At 43.2% G+C, this 16898-nt stretch overlaps 1 protein-coding gene across 2 annotated transcripts; it reads right to left on the minus strand.

The window, feature by feature from the left end:
• Nucleotides 1-263: 263 nt before the first annotated feature.
• Nucleotides 264-7656, minus strand: LOC125064431. 2 transcript variants are annotated; one of them, XM_047671435.1, is made up of 19 exons: nt 7494-7656; nt 7256-7419; nt 6805-6980; nt 6003-6171; nt 5729-5914; nt 5192-5400; nt 4984-5112; nt 4681-4774; nt 4526-4609; nt 3855-4453; nt 3343-3758; nt 2978-3132; nt 2708-2908; nt 2361-2639; nt 1988-2212; nt 1598-1839; nt 1207-1398; nt 599-659; nt 264-410 (listed from the first exon to the last, which is right to left on the minus strand). In XM_047671435.1, the coding sequence occupies exons 1-19, from the start codon at nt 7549-7551 to the stop codon at nt 288-290; spliced, it is 3762 nt and encodes a 1253-aa protein (XP_047527391.1). In that variant the 5' UTR covers nt 7552-7656; the 3' UTR covers nt 264-287. The 2 variants fall into 2 exon arrangements, with proteins under 2 accessions (XP_047527391.1, XP_047527392.1); XM_047671436.1 differs by lacking the exon at nt 264-410 and having other exon boundaries at nt 552-1256; nt 1329-1398.
• Nucleotides 7657-16898: the final 9242 nt, after the last annotated feature.

A 16898-nucleotide genomic window follows, 5' to 3' on the forward strand; every position in this document is an offset into this window, starting at 1 on the left:
CCAATACTCACTTAAACACTAAACAGGCAACCGGGGGAGACGGCGGAGAGCTTTAGACGTGTAGAGGGAGACCGGTATTATTTATTATTCTTTACACGTAATATAATATATTCGATCGAATGAATCGAAAATTATAAAAAATAGTATATACAACAAGTCGACTCCGGCGCACCCGGAACCGGCGCCGCGCGAGCGGCCAACGGGGCGGTCTCCGCGAGTGGCGCGGCCACGCGCGCTACTGACCGCTAGAGCGCGGCGGGGGCGGCGGGGGCGGCGGGGGCGGCGCGTCAGTCGCGCGCGCGCGCGGCGGGCGGGGCGGCGTCGCGCGGGGGGCGGGACAGCGAGTACGTCTCCGGCTGGAAGGTGGGCGGGCACTGCAGGTGCGGGTACTGCTCGGAGCGGTTGCTCTCCTGGAACATAGGGCGGTCAATTCTTTTGACGATTATCTTCGTGTACGTTTTGAACTTCGTATTCGTATTGAATTTGCATTGATATCGTAAGAACGGGTAATACCCGTGTCTAGGGCGGTGGTGCCACCCTAGACACGGGAGGTCAGCCTCGCCCGCCTTTCTACAATTAGCACGAGTGGAGTGGTCACCTGTCGCTGCAGGTCCCGTCGCGCGCCGAACATGAGCCGCAGGCGCGACACCCCGCCCGAGCTGCGGAACACACTGTGACGTCAGAGCGGCTCTACGGCGCCGTTCCGCCCGCCGGACATCTGCGGACTTGTGCGGTGACGTAACACGAGGGGCGTCACGTCACTCCGGACTCTCTCTTTCGTAGTTAGGTACGAAAGAGCCAAACATGACGTGTTATCGGCATTCGTTTAAATTTTCTGTTTGCTAAGAAATATATCGAAGATTTTGATGTTATCTTATTCTGCCGCACATATTACTCCTGGGTAGCAATAAAACTGAATATTATCGATCATTCATTTTTAACTAGCCGAATCCACGGCTGTAGCCGTGCGAAATTTTAAAATTGTATAGCACACAAACCTTCTCCCGCACTTAACAATACAATGGATACAGAGGTCCTTAAAAAGACATCCGGGGGATGTCTTTTGAGAACTAAATCGTAATGAATAAATGCCAGTACAATTTAGTTCTTCAATATCAGTAGTGATCGAACTCGCCGACTCAGATATTACCGACGGGGTCCCCTCTCGTTTACTTCATACTAGGAATCGTAAAGGTAAGAAATAACCTCTCGGCGGCGGCCGGCGTCGGTGGCGTCTGCGGGGAGTCGGCGCGAGCCTGCAACACACAAACGCGAGCCCTGAGCGAACGAACTGGAACGAGTCCGGCGCCCGCAGTGCGCGTACTCACGTCGGCGGCGGGCCCGCAGTGCGCGTCGGCGCTCACGCGGCGCGGCGCGCGCGGCCCCACGGGCTCGTACCTGCGACACGCGACGGCACACTTTACACTCCACTCGTACGCTCCCAGGTCAAACCGATACTGATTGGTTCGAATGGGCTGCTACGAACGATATCGAATCGCATTAAACGTTCATTTAAAGAAGAGAAGTACTACGAGCCCTATTTTACGCTAAACGACTTCCAAGCAATCTGGTTCGGTACACGCAGGGCGTCGCTCACCCGTCGTCGTGTCGCTGCGACAGCTCGCCGTAGATGACGTCGGGCACGATGCGGTCGAGGCGGCGCTGCAGCTCGCGCGCGCCCCCCGCGCCCCCCGCGCCGCCCGCGCCCCCCGCGGCCCCCGGCGGCGCGCGCTCGCAGTGCGCCTGTCTCCGCTCCTCCTCCTGCTTCTTCAGCATGAACTCCTCCAGCGTCACGAAGCCGACGAAGTTGTCCGGCTTGTGAACTTTCGGCTTCGGCACCTGCGGGGCGACCCTCGCTCTACTCACTGATGCAGGTTTAAGTGATGCGATGTTATTTCGTTTAGGATTCGACGGGAGGGAGAGTGCGCTGACGACAGAGAGAGGAGCATAATTTTACTCGAGACGTGGAGCAGATGCCGTCGCTCACCTGTATGGTCGGCTTGGTCACGAAATCGCTCTTCTCGAAGTCCAGCAAGTTCGGGTTGGAGGCGTGTATGTAGTTGATGGGCTTGGGCAGCTTGTTGGGCGCGGGGGGCGCGCGGGGCGCGGCGGCGGGGGCGGCGGGCGCGGGGGGCGCGGGGGACGCGTCGGGCGTCACGCGCCGGTAGCTGCGGTAGTGCTCCGTGGGCACCGGCACGCCCGACTGCTTGCCCTGCAACGCGAGTGCGTCGGAAGCGGTAAGGGTCGGTGAAGCGGCACATGCATATTTATTTTTGGTAAACCTCACGCACCAGTTGTTATTTGCAATTTGTATTTTTCTGTACGCATAAAAAAATTATACCAAGTAAATGAACACATACCTTCGCAGTTTTAGAGTCATCTTTGGGCCTGGCTCTCGAGAAGAACCTCAGATACTTCCTGTCGAGGCTGGTGGCTGCCGCCTGGTTCACGTTCTCCTGCGACTCGCTCCGTCCGGCGCGATGCGTCAACTTCTTCAGGGAACCGAATTTCGACTTCTCCTTCTCCCTCTCCCTCTCCTTCTCCCTCTCCCTCTCGCGTTCGTTTCGCCTCTCGGAGGTTTCGTTGTCCGACTCCGTCTCCGAGTAATCGGTCTCCGAGAACTGCTTCGACAACTCCATCTGAAAACGTCTTACAATGAAACCGAGAACGAGCATCGTCATCGGCGTCATCTCCGAGCTCCGCTCACCGCGGACGTCAGCAGCGACGGCAGCAGCGTGGCGCGGTGGATGAGCTGTATCCACGCCAGCATGGCGTCGCGCGTATCGCACGCGAAGTAGAAGGCGACGCCCGTGTGGTACACCTTGAAGGCGTGCGCGCGGGACTTCACCTCGCCCGCCGCGCACACCGTGAACCCCTCCAGGTAGATCATGCAGTCGGCGCGCGAGCACTGCAACACGGGCGGGCGTCAGAGCGGGCGGAGGCGGCGCGGCGCGGCGCGGGGCGGGGCGGCGCCTACCTCGGGCGAGCGGTAGGCGTAGAGCAGGTTGTGCGCCAGCAGCAGGTGTCGCGCGGCCCAGCGCGGCTGCGGGCCGGCGCGCGAGCGCACGCGCTGCCACACGCGCCCCGCCGCGCCGCGCGCCGACAGCGAGCGCGCCGACACGCTGCGCCGCTCTGCGGAACGGTGACGGATGATAATATAGCCCGTGAGTGTGGTTTACATTTTTAAAGGCTTCCCTTCTGAGGCTTACGGACGTACCGACTGCTTTGTGATCACATTACGCGTCGCCTTCGTGACGAAATTACCTACTGAGGTTCCGATTTAGATTCCTTCACCGCTCCGTATGCACGGACGAGACACAACGATCCTTCAAACGCACTCACTGGCCAGGATGGAGTTCTTCTTCTTGAGACTGCGCGACTTGGAGGTGGGGAAGATGCCGCGCGCGGCGGGCGGCGCGGGCGACGGCGTCGTGCTCGGGGACGCGAGGGGCGCGGGCGGCGCGGGGGACGCGGCGCCGTCGGCCGCCAGCGCGTCGGCCGCGCCGTTGAGCGCCGGCATGGCGCGCCGCTCCGACACCACCAGCTGGATGTCCCGCTTGCTGATGGGCCGCAGCGACTGCAGCGACTGCGACGGCTGCGCGAGCGAGCGCGGCGCCTCGCGGGGCTCCCTGGGGGGCGCGTCCCGCGGGGGGGGCGGGGGCTCGCGCGGCGCCCGTTGCGTGTGCGAGGGACGCGGGGGAGGCTCGGGGGGAAACTCGGTCGGTCTGTATCGTTCGGTTATTCGTGGCTTGGGGTATCTGAAATCACGTGGTGGTATATGAATATAATCGAGTCTTGAATTATACTAAAAAACCGAATTAGAATAAGGAAGTAATCTATATTGAAAAATTTACTTGACAGGAATCGGTATTTGATCGTCGCTACTCGTGTCGTCCGCCGAAACCTTCGTCGATGCCCTCGTCTCCTTTTTTTCGACCCTCCTGAATTCCCTCGACACCGTCCTCTCGTTCGCTTCGACTCGGTCGCTGAGCACCACGTTCACTGTCTCGACGATTTCCAGCTTGGAGTCCTCGTCGATCGGTCGAATATCCTCGTCGGTGAAAGCGTCCGTTCTCTCGTCGTCGACGTTAGCTCGTCGATTTCTCTGCTGAATCGCCTCCTCGATCTGCGAGCTCGACTTCTTGAAGTCGAGAATCTGTCCCGCCTTCTCCAGACGAGGTAGCGTCGGCCCCTCCGCGGTGGGCGTGGTCGGGGACTCCGGGATGGTCTGCGCCGCCAGCGGGCCGAGCTCCGACGACGGCTCGAAGTCGTACGCCGGCGTCGAGTGACTCTTGTCGAGTTTCCCGCGACCGGCCGCGGGGGGAGGAGTGGGCGACGGGGCGGGGAGCGGAGCGGCGAGCGGGACGGGCAGCGGAGCGGGCAACGGGCGCGGGACGCCCAGGCAGGTCCGCGGCCGAGGCGACAACTGGAGGCCGGTGCTGCACGACACCGCCTGAAACGATTTACAAAAATGAATACGTTTATTATCGGCGGTTCCGAACATTTCCCAAAACGCAGGGATTACCTTGTCGCGGCGGTAGAGGGTGGAGTCGTCGGGCTCGGGGCTGCCGCCGTGCGCCCAGCGCTGCTGCTGCAGCTCCCGCCAGAACTGTAAGAGAGGTCCGCGTTAGGTGGGTGCGGGAGTGCGGGGGTGCGCGGGTGCGCGGGCGCGGCACTCACCCGCTCGAGCGCGGGCGGCGGGCGCGGCGGCTGCTCGGCGCCGCACACGGAGTGTCGCCGCGCGCGCCGCGCCGCCGGCTTGGGCGGGTACAGCCTGCGGACACACCACGCCGTGAGCGATCGGTATAATAATTGTGCACTTAATTTTCGTTTGCTCTCTTACTTACGTTCGATCTACTGAATTTACATATATTACGTTAAATTTATAAATATTGTATAGGATATATTCTATCTAAGGCCTGACTGAAAGACGACATTTTATAGTTGAATACGGTACGTTCGGTATTCGTATTCGCTGGTCACCTGTTGGCGTCGGGGTGCGTGGGCGAGGCGGGCGGCGACAGCTCGCTGTCGGACGACGAGGGGGAGCGCGGCGCGGGCGCGGGCGGGGGCGGCGGCGCGCGCGCGGCGCGGGGGAACTCCAGCTCGTACCTGCGGGCACGGCGCGAACCGGGGCTGGAGGGTCGAAACAAACGACACATTGAACCAAATATAGGGAAGTCTTGAAAACCTGTGCAATCTGAGATGTGCGTGCAGGGGCGGCAGACGTGGCCTCGCGCGGGGCCGCGGCGCCCGCAGCGGGGGGGTCGGCAGCGCGGGGAGCGCGCGGGCCCCCCGGCGGCGCAGTCGCAGCTGCAGGTCGAGCCCGCTGCGCGCCGTCTGCGAGCACAGGCGCTCCACCGCCTCGCCGCTCCACCCGATCACGCACTTCCCGCCCACCTGCAGCACGATTACTACTGTATCGAATCGTTCGCCACCAATGGTCAATAAAATTTAACCTAAATTCGTTATCAATTAGTTAATTTATCTTTGCTTAATACTAGCCACTGCTACCGAAAATTAGTCACCGTTTAGACCATCAAATCACTTTACCTACACAATTTACAAAACCAGGTTTAAGACAACACTGATCACATAAATATACAACGCATCCAGTGCCCAAATCATACTTTAGTTACAGCTTAATATGTAAAATTGCAATTAATTTTACAATTAGTGCCGGATCATGATCCGGTCTGCGGACATCCCGGCGGAGGGGGGGCGGTACCTGCACGATCTCGTCGGCCTCGTGCACGAGGCCCGACGCATGCGCGGGCGAGGCGAAGCGGATGTGCGCGAGCTGGTGGTGTCCGCAGAACGACGGCACCACCTCGAAGCCCAGCGCGCGCTCGCCCTGGCGCAGCGACACGGCGCCGAGCCACGCCGGCTGCAGGATGGTGGGGTCCGACACGTCCTGCGCACGCGCATGGGCCGGGTGTTACAACCGAGGGGGACATGTTCCTTAATGCGTGAAAATGCTGCCATAATCGATCTGATATCACCTGAATGATATAATCCGCGACGGCAGCGACTGCCGCTGCGGCCGCGGCCACCGCTCGGGCAGGTTGCTCGGCAAACCTGTCTCTCTGGGCACATGTGGCCGCTTCCAAGGATAGCTTCAACAGGGCCGCCTTACGTTCTGCGAGCGGTGACCCGGAGCCCAGCGGCCACCTGAAATTTAATACATGTAATTCAAGAAATCCAAATAAAAGATCATGTGCAATTACACAAAAGAATATTTAATTACAATGAAAATAACAATAATGAATAAATTTATAAAATAAAAATAAAATACTTTTTTGCCCTATTGTTCTAATACATCTGCTAAAAATACTCATATAGGACAACATAGCTTCTGAAGCCATGATGTTTTATTTTATTTGAAGTGCTGCTACATTGAATTTGGACTACAAACTAGTAGTTGGTCAAGCAGTTGGCTGGTAAGTCCCATCATGTGTATATTCTAATTTAATCCTCTTGTGTTTGCTATTACAAATACAAAAGCTTTTTATTTTAATAAATCATAGCATTTCATAAATAGCAGTTATTAATTATTTATTTATCATGACACAGTCTGCCTGAATCTATGTTGCTCAAATGGCAAATTATTATGAGTAATATTATTTTTATATGATTTAGGTTCAGTTACCAGATACAAAGTCTTTATACATATACTTTTATATGTCAAGTGTATAAGAGGCATACATGCAATGGCACTTGGCTATAACATTCAAAGATAATATTATGCAGAATTATTTGCCATGACTGAACTTTAACAATTATGATACTCAAAGTTACAGTTACCTATCTAACCAACAAACGAGAGGCTTAACAGCATGCACAGTCCTTGCAACATCAGCTAAAGAGTGAGTCTCTAAGCGAGCGTCAACATGATGACGTAACGCTCGAGCTAGAGAGGCTGCTGCAGATGACACTCGTAGAGCTAACTGCTGCACACATTCTCTTGAAATCTCATAGTGCTGAAAGAGCGTTAACAATTATTAAAAACAAATATTTTGCAGCTTTATTTATAATAACTAAACCAATTTATATTTCTTCTTCATTCATGAATATGAATCAGAAGAAAGTAAAGCAAATATGTTATATCAGAGCTATAAGTAATGTAGTTTATATAACAACAACAACAACAACACAAAAACAGATAAGTGTTAATTGGCTGTTGTGAACAATAAATTGAGTTATGGAATGAACAGACACTTATATTTGTAATTATACAATGTAATACAATACATACAAAGTTTCGTAAATGTTCTACTGCCTCTAACAACAATTCTTGGTGGCCTATTATGTGAATACCGAGATATTCCAAGTCATCACATCGAAGAGTCAGCAATTTTTCGCCATTTAATCCTTTCTTGTGTAGCTCTGGCACATACTGCGCCACTTTGGGTCCCAATCCTGCAACAAAACACCGCCTGTGACTCACCCTCCGAAAGCATAGCTCTCGCAAGTCGCAACACCCCAGTACAAACCTGACATCCATTCTGCGACTTGGTCCGGGGACCATTCAGCAATATTTAAAGTTCCCATTGCGTTATCTCAAACATGCGTATAAAGAGTTACTTTGAACAAACATTTTTTATTTATTAAATGTGCAAAATATTTATCAGCCAGCCGACCAATGTTTATTGTCAAGTCTTTACTGCAATCGAAATGTCAAATCGTAATGTCAAAACTCTAATTTGATACAGACAAAATATCCTTAAATACTTTGAGAATATTTTTGTCTGTACTATTGAGTATTTTATAATTTTGAGATATCATCTTAGTATTTTACCTCTTTTTTAATAGTTACGTTTGTTTTCATAATTATGTAACGACGTCCAATGCTCGCAATGTACTTAGCATAGTTCAAATTTTATCAAAAGATTACACTACCTCTTACTAGATGTCGCTACGTACCACACGTAAGTCATAACACTCAATAAACAAGGGTAACGTAATTTTAATGTTGTTATAACAACACTTAGTTCTTTTTGTTTTAAATGTTTAAATAATGTAATAATATAACAGGCATTATAAAATAAATTAACAACATTTCAGAATAAATAAATGGAATGAATAAAGAATCGGTTATTTTCTCTTAATTTTATGAAAATTAAGAGAAATAATAATAAACTGTCCATTTGGTTATCCACAAGAGAGTAGAACAATGTAACATATATATATATATATATATATATATATATATATATATATAAGGTCATGGGTTTTTCAAGCATTAAACAATTTGATTCATCTAAAAAATAGAGTTTAATTTTGTTAATAACAAATAAATTTTACAATACAAATGGCTAACTAAAATACAAACCTAAAAAATAGAGAATCGACAATTGCAATGTTCATGCTTTATTTCTTCCTTAAAGAGAACTGGAATTGTCCTTTCCACTCTTAACTGAACTAAAATACTAATTAATAAAAAAAAACGTTTATCACTAAGTTTAAAATGAATATTTTAAATTAATTGACACTTCTTATGTCATTAAAAAATATTATATGGTTTTTTACTGAGACGGCCTCCTTCGACTCAACTGCCAACACTCGAATGTAATCACAAAGCTTACATATATATGTATATATATAGTAGTAGAGTATATATATACCTACGATTAATATGATCGCACTGGGTGAAATGGTGTCATTAATAACTCTTCGTGAAGTATTTAAGGCCGATTTCAAAAAGTGAATAACCAAATAGTCAGAATATCTAAATTAGTATCACGTTTTCAAACAAACAAAGTTACAAATAACAAGTATGTCTTGACGGGTGATGTCGTAAATTTATTTCGCCAAGTGTCTAGAGTGTAACGTGCGTTATGGAATAATTGATCTTCATTACCCATACTACCTGTTCAGTTAATTAAGTATTTATTTCTCAAAAGTGTATCTATATGTTCGTATAGGCACAACATTCAAAATTCCTCCAATTTTAATAGATATACCTACCTACCTAGATAGTTAGTACCTAAATACCCACCTATTAAGTACTTGTCACAAAAATCGACAGAATTCATAAAAATCATAATTAAACGTCCTAAATAATTTGAAGCTTCGAAGCTTTTTCAATTTAGTTTTAGATTTTTATTCAATTAGGTAAGTAGGTAATTAGGTACTAAAATTGGTCGTTTCGTGTGATACGGATGATTAGGTATTTTTATTAACTCTGATTGATATGATATAAAATTAAATCAGGTATGACATTATTAAATATTCTTTGACATGATTTAATCTGATATTAAAATTATTATTATTTTTTTTGAAATGTAATATAAATATTTTATTTTGTTATTATTTATTGAATGTTCTTTCGTCTATTATTAATTTTTGATTATTTTATTATTTTGACATTGAATTATTGATATTATTTTTAATTAGTTATGTGATTTTATAAATTGAATTATATTGTTAAATTTAAATGTAAACTGAGGGATTACTACAATAATGTTTTGGTAGTTGGATTACTGTAATGTTAGATATAAGTTTATTTTCTTTGCAAATAAATAAAAAAAATAATTGCACGAGTGATATTAATAAATACAAAATGTCTTTTGCCAATGAAATATAGGTACCTACTTACCATTTATAATACGAACCTAACACTATAAAAAGTAAATCATTTAAGTACCCATGTATTGAGTTGATAGGTACTTACTTAATATAATTCTTATTGTACATAAAATGGGTACCTACCTACCAAGCGTACTTACCTAATAGTTACTAAGATTTCAATAAGAGCCGAGATGGCCCAGTGGTTAGAACGCGTGCATCTTAACCGATGATTTCGGGTTCAATCCCAGGCAGGCACCACTGAAATTTCATGTGCTTAATTTGTGTTAATAATTCATCTCGTGCTCGGCGGTGAAGGAAAACATCGTGAGGAAACCTGCATGTGTCTAATTTCAACGAAATTCTGCCACATGTGTATTCCGCCAACCCGCATTGGAGCAGCGTGGTGGAATATGCTCCAAACCTTCTCCTCAAAGGGAGAGGAGGCCTTTATCCCAGCAGTGGGACATTTACGGGCTGCTAATGCTAAAAAAAAAAAAAAGATTTCAAAAAAGAAGACCCAGAAGAAGAAATTTGCCATTTTTGACGTTATTTTCGTTTATTTTCCTCGGAAGTGACTTTGAATTCAATAATTACTTTTAGCTTTCACAATTCTTCATTAATCTAAAGTTTACACGTTGTTTCCCTATTGTTGCAACTAGACTCTTGTGTTACGACTCTCCTTAACATGATTAATTTTATTTTTAAATGAAATTGTCACAACTGTTACAGCATCAAAGTAGTTTCACAAACTTAGTTGAAAAAATATGTGAAAAAAACCCTAAAGATCCTGTCTACGGTTACATTGCCATGACAGTTTATAGTGTAGATAGGTACATAATTACCTATAGGTTTGGCAATATTTTCCTTTTTTTAAGGTGATATTTATGTTTCTTTAAGTAGCTTTGAGTTTATCGCCACTACTACTTTTAAACTTCGAGACATTTAATTATTGGAATCACAAACATTTATATTTATGTGGGTAGATAGACGGTCAACTCGACAATTATCGCGCCTTTACAGCTATTTACGTTAAATATATCTCGAACGAGATTTGATGGTGACAAATAACCGCATACCGCACAAATAGATAATCTATTCGTCGACTTACATTTAGATAAACGTTGAAGAATGCGTGTTACATGTCGCCGAGACAGTAACGTCCCACGCGAACATCCATTCAGAAAACGCGTATTGACTAGCCTCCTCCATAAAATCACATTTAATCGTCACTACCGCGGGATCGGCACCTCTGTTATCGGAACACATTCTAGAAGGGTGTGCGTCCTCTGCCCGCTCTCGACCCGAGTCCGCTGGAACCTTATCAGATGTTATCTCTCATATTTATTGGAGCATCAAAGAGCGGGTCGAACTCGCCGGTGTAGCGCAGTAGCGCTCTTAAACCCGACAATTTAATACCTCTCATAAAAGCGGCCACTAACCGACGGTCGCCGACGATAATTTCTCTTATTGTCTCGATAAATTAGCTTAATTAGGGCGTAAAAAAACGTCCGACGAGGAATCTAGTGCGTCCTCGTGGGTGGGCCGGTGACGCGTACGGCGGGCAGATGATATGTCTAATTAGTATTGGGCTTCTGCAGCAGCTGCGGTGAGCACTGTATCGTAGAACGATTTGATAGCGTTTTGTTGGTGGTAGCTTCACTCAATATAGTTTGTAAAGCGGCGATTCAAAATTATTTGTAAAAGCCTACTTGAATAAAGTAGGTATATTTTGATTGATTTCTCGCTACGGAACTTACAAGCTACAGAGATAGGTTAAGATATTATTCAAGCTACATAATAAATACCTACACAGATAATTTAAATCATCATCACAATCATCACTCAATAAAGAAAATAACGAAATATAATAACAATTCAGGTAAATAGATTTAAATTATTTTAACATATTATTTTTTTTTAAATTTCGTTTCAGTTTTTTGCCTTCGTAGGTATTTATTTTTATATCAATGGGATTAAACGTCTGATAGATATAAAAACTATAGAACATAGCATTTGACGAAGGTCCGGCTTTACCTGACGCCTGTAATAAAGGCCCAAAACTTTAAATTAGCGATGGTATCTTGTATTTATCTACGTAGAGGGGAGTTGTAAATTAAACTTCGATGTCTCGATGATGTCATGTTGAAATGTTGAGAGTTTCAAATTGATTGCATTTTTTGTTTTGTTACTTATTGTTGGAGGACGAGGCAAGGGACTACATTATGTTACCTACTATTGTAAAATGTACGCATCTAATATGTTCATCAGTTATCGTACATCGTATAAAATTCGGTGATATTATTTATTGGTAAATTTAAAACTGTTTAGTCAATAGGTATCATAAATTTTGATTGACATTGATGGCAAATGTTTTTTAAGAACATTTTAGTAAAATTTACATTGCTCTTAACGTAGTAAAGGTATTACTTAATTATATTTAGCTAGGTATCTAATGTGTGTCGTTCTTCAAACTCTTAAAAGCTTAAACTATAATCAGCTTACTATAAATAGGTACAGAAGATAAAATGACCTAAAAGCAATCTATAGTTACGTAAAGTTACAACAATACAAATAATAAAATAATAATTGAATGCGATAAATGTAACAAAACTTAAATTAAAATTAATTATAAATATATATAAAAACAGTAACAGCCCCGTTGCCCTGCTGGAGTAGCTGGGGCTCCTCAATGCTATTAATAATTGTAATTAGTCTACTAAATGATCCGTAAGTATTCATAATATTATCATTAGTTATTTCTGTTTCACTAACGTTATTTATCGAGGAATGCTCGACATGTTTCGGGAAGACAACGGTTTCATCGTCGTGGAGCGGACGCGTCGAAGCATTCTCATTAAGTAAATAATAATAATAGGTAAATATTCATTTATTTCTCCTCAGCAACCGAGACAGTTTAAACAACACAGGAATAACTAATAAGTAGATAGTAAAATTGATTGAATTGATGAAACAATTTTTCTTACCAATAGGTATCCTAGTATAGTAATCCTGGTAATTAATTTGATGGTCATAAAAATAAAAATAAAAACCACATGCCTATTAAAGGTATGATTTTTTTTTCTTTCTCTAACACAATGAAATATCCACAGACCTTACGTCCGTGCCTTTATCATTTCTATTGGTATATTTGATGGGCCTGCATGTTTGTATTTTTCGGCCGCACCACAATCATTATCTTAAATAATAATTAAAGATCTTGTAATAGGTACGAATAGGTAAAATGTTATTTATTTATTTATTTATTTATCCTTTATTGCACCCAAACTTTAAACTAAAAATTACATTATTGCTACACAAAGTTGCATGAGGTGCAACAGGCGGCCTTATCGCTCAGCAGCGATCTCTTCCAGGCAACCTTTGGGCAGAGGATCATAATATTTACATATATGGGAAGGGTACAGTAATTTAAGTCATAATATAATACTTACATAATATAAAATTACACAATACACAGATAACAATAAATATATATAATATAAATATATACTATAATAAATATTTACATAAATAAATACATAAAATATATATATATAAAAAAAAAGGAGATATAACAGAACAAAAAATTATCAACGACAAAACGACTGCTTAATGCAACAAGTAAAAGTCCTTAACCATTCTTTTAAAAACGGCTAACGACTGTGCGCGTCTAATAGCTAAGGGTAGTGAGTTCCAAATTCGAGAAGCTTCAACAGTGAAAGACTTAGAATAATAAGAAGAAGAGTGGGAAGGAATGGAGAGAATTAAATTTTCATTCGAGCGAAGAGCGCGCTTATGAGTCTCCCTGAGGAGAGTGAAACGCTCTTTAAGATAGAAGGGTGTCGCTGGATTAAAAAGAATAGAATAGAGAAGAGTTAAAATGTGAGTATTCCTGCGAAGGCGAATAGGGAGCCACTTGAGTTTTTGGCGAAATTCGGAAACATGATCATATTTGCGTAAACCAAATATGAACCGTATACATAGGTTTTGTAATCGCTCAAGTTTATTTAATTGCTCCTCACTTAAGTTAGTATAACAAGTGTCAGCATAGTCAAGAATAGGTAGAAGGAGAGATTGTGCTAGCGTAACTTTAGTTGTAATGGGTAAAAAGTTTTTCAATCTTCTCAGTGAGCCAATGGAAGAGAATATTTTTTTACTAACCTCATTTATTTGAGGTGCCCACGAAAGGTGCCTATCAAAGATAACACCTAGATTTTTTACTGTTTCACAGATTGGTATACAGACGCCATCAAAAAGGACAGGTGGTAATTGTTTCCAGTCAATCCGTGAAATAAGTCTCGGGCTACCAATGATAATCACCTTTGTTTTTGTGGGATTAACTCTCAGACCATAGGATTTACTCCATTGACTTATGTGCATCAAATCTTTATTTATTAAATCAATGGTGTCCGAGAGCCCGCTAAATTGAGTCTGTGAATATATTTGGAGATCATCTGCGTACAAGTGGTAGAGAGAAGAAATGTGATTAGTGATAGAGGTAATGAATATAGAAAATAATAAAGGAGACAACACGCCACCTTGCGGGACGCCAGCGCTTAACATACACCAGTCTGAGTTACGACCATTAGTGTATACGCGCTGCCGACGCCCTCGCAAGTAACACTGAAACCAGTCAGTCACCTTAGGAGATATGTTAAGAGAACGTAGTATAGCTAGTAAAATGTCAAAATCGACAGTGTTAAATGCATTACTGAAATCCAGCAGTGCTAACACTGTAATCAGTTGGTTGTCCATACCAAGTCTGATGTCGTCCGTTATTTGAACGAGGGCAGTAGCCGTACTATGACCACATCGAAAACCGGATTGGAAAGGATTCATAAGGTTATTTTTGGATAGAAAGGAAGTCATTTGTTGATATATAAGACGCTCAAATACTTTTGATAAGAAAGGAAGAATCGATATTGGACGGAATTCGGAGTAACTATTCGGATTGGACTTTTTCGGTACAGGGATTATTTGAGCATCTTTCCAGATCGTAGGAAATGTACAGGATTCTATCGACAAGTTGTAGATAGATGTAATGATAGGAGCTACAAGGTCAATAATGGGAATAATCATTTTACGGCTAATGCAATCTGAACCCACGGCATCAGAGTTGATGTCTAGAATGTTCTTCTTAACATCACATACAGTAAACTGACTAAAAGAGAAAGAAGGAATATTGGGAGTAGAAGACGCTGAAATATTTCTAATAGTGTTTGTTTTTGTTGTACCATCTATGGTATCCGAAGACGAGAAATGCTGGTTAAGGTGATTTATATCCAGATTATTTAAATTTAGTTCTTGACGTGCTTTCCCAATTCCAAGTGTTTCAAGAAATTTCCACACTTTAGAAGGATCATTGTCGGTTAAAGACCGATGAATATGGCGTCGTTGTTGATCTCTACATTGCATGTTGCAGCGATTCCGAATATTTCTATATTTCTCGCGATTTTTATCAGTAGGGTTCAACTTATATTTTGCTTTGGCTACGTTCTTACGATGTTGAAGTTTTTTGATTTCATCGGTAAGCCAGGGAGCAGGCCGATGTTTTAAGCGTACAGGACGAATGGGAGCATGAATGTCAAATAATTGTGTTAATAAGGAATTAAAAATTGCAACCCGTTCATCAACTGTATCCGCATCCAGCACTACTGACCAGTCGATTTTAGATGCATCTTTATGCAGGCGACTGATATCCACACCACCAAAGTTACGTAGCAGAAGTATTCTTGACTTAGCTTTAGGTGGTTTAACTTTATAGGATAGGTAAAGTAAATCATGATAAGAGAATGCTGTAGCATTGCACTGACCATGTTTCTCAACATGGTCAGTGGAAGACACGATAATTAAGTCGAGAAGTGAAGGATTGGAATTCGGAAAGAAGTGTGTTGCAGAGAGAGGAAGAATGTGTAAGTTAGATGCAGATATTAAGGAGTTGAGTCTGAAGGATCTATAATCATTCTTGATGAGACAAGTATTAAAGTCACCCATCAATATAGTGTGGTTATATTGAGGAGTAAATTTTTCGAGAAGGTATTCTAGTGAGGGAAAGTAGTCAATTGATAGGCAAGGATTATAAAAAACACACAGTAGAAGTTTACAATGGGAAAAAGTTAATTCAATAAAAAGATGCTCCGCGGAAGGACCAGTCTGAGGTACTGACATGCTGATAATTTTAAAAGGAATGTAGGATCGCAGATACATGGCAACACCTCCACCGGTTCTATTGACACGGTCATTTCGAATTAAATGAAAACCCGGTAAAGAATATGACTCGGAAGACAAACATGGCTTAAGCCATGATTCAGAAACAAGAATAGCATGGAGATTTTTGTTATCAAACGATGTGAGAAGGTCAGGATAGTGAGCAGGAATACTCTGAGCGTTAATATGAACAATGTTAAAGTTTTTAGTTACGTCAGTAAAAAGAGTTAATAGGGATTCATTGAGAGAAGGAACACTTTGAAAGCTGTCGTCGCTACTGGCTGAATCAGAAGAGAGAGAAAGATAAATATCATTGTCGTCTTGAACATGGCTATTATCAATCATTATACATATATATTAAATAATAATAATAAATAAATAAGAATATAGTGAATTAAAATAAAATAAGTATATAAATATATTTAATAAAAACAATATATAAAAATATGTTATTTATATATTACGACATTATTGCGATAACATTAAAGAGACTGATCAATATACTCGAACACCGACCGCATTCTGTTAATAAATTATAGTAATATAAACATTTTTATGTCTTTATTAGGTATTTCACGAACTGACCGTCCCGTCGCAACAGCGGTAATAGGGTTACAAGTTGTTTTTTTTATTTCTAGTTATTAAATAAAAATAAATATTGCTTATAATTAGTAAAAAGAGCCTCCATGATACCACGGACAACCGAATTTTGCACCAATCAACGTTTTAAAGGAAACATAATATCTACTACAGGAGGGGGCTGGAATAGAAATACTGCAAAAGTGAAAGAGCTCAAGCGACGCTGTGATCAAAATAATGAATGATGCATTTACACCGTTAGCAACTCAATAGATAATACATACTCAGGCATAAAGGTACATGTTTAAACGCACATATGAAAATAAAACTATCGGTCCGACTTGCCTACGCACCTAAACGTCTATTTAAGGAGGAACGAGGAAAATAAACAAAATGAAGATGAACTAAGCAAAATAAACTATTTTGATAATACAGAGTTCAAATAAATGAAACTAAAGATACCGTCGTTTTGTCTTGTTTTAGTAAGGCATACAAGCACACGAGCCTCACGGTAAGTCTTCCTCGGTGGCGTAGCGATGCCAGAT

The sequence above is a fragment of the Vanessa atalanta genome, chromosome 5 (genome assembly GCF_905147765.1).
Source record: "Vanessa atalanta chromosome 5, ilVanAtal1.2, whole genome shotgun sequence".
Classification (NCBI taxonomy): Eukaryota; Metazoa; Arthropoda; class Insecta; order Lepidoptera; family Nymphalidae; genus Vanessa; species Vanessa atalanta.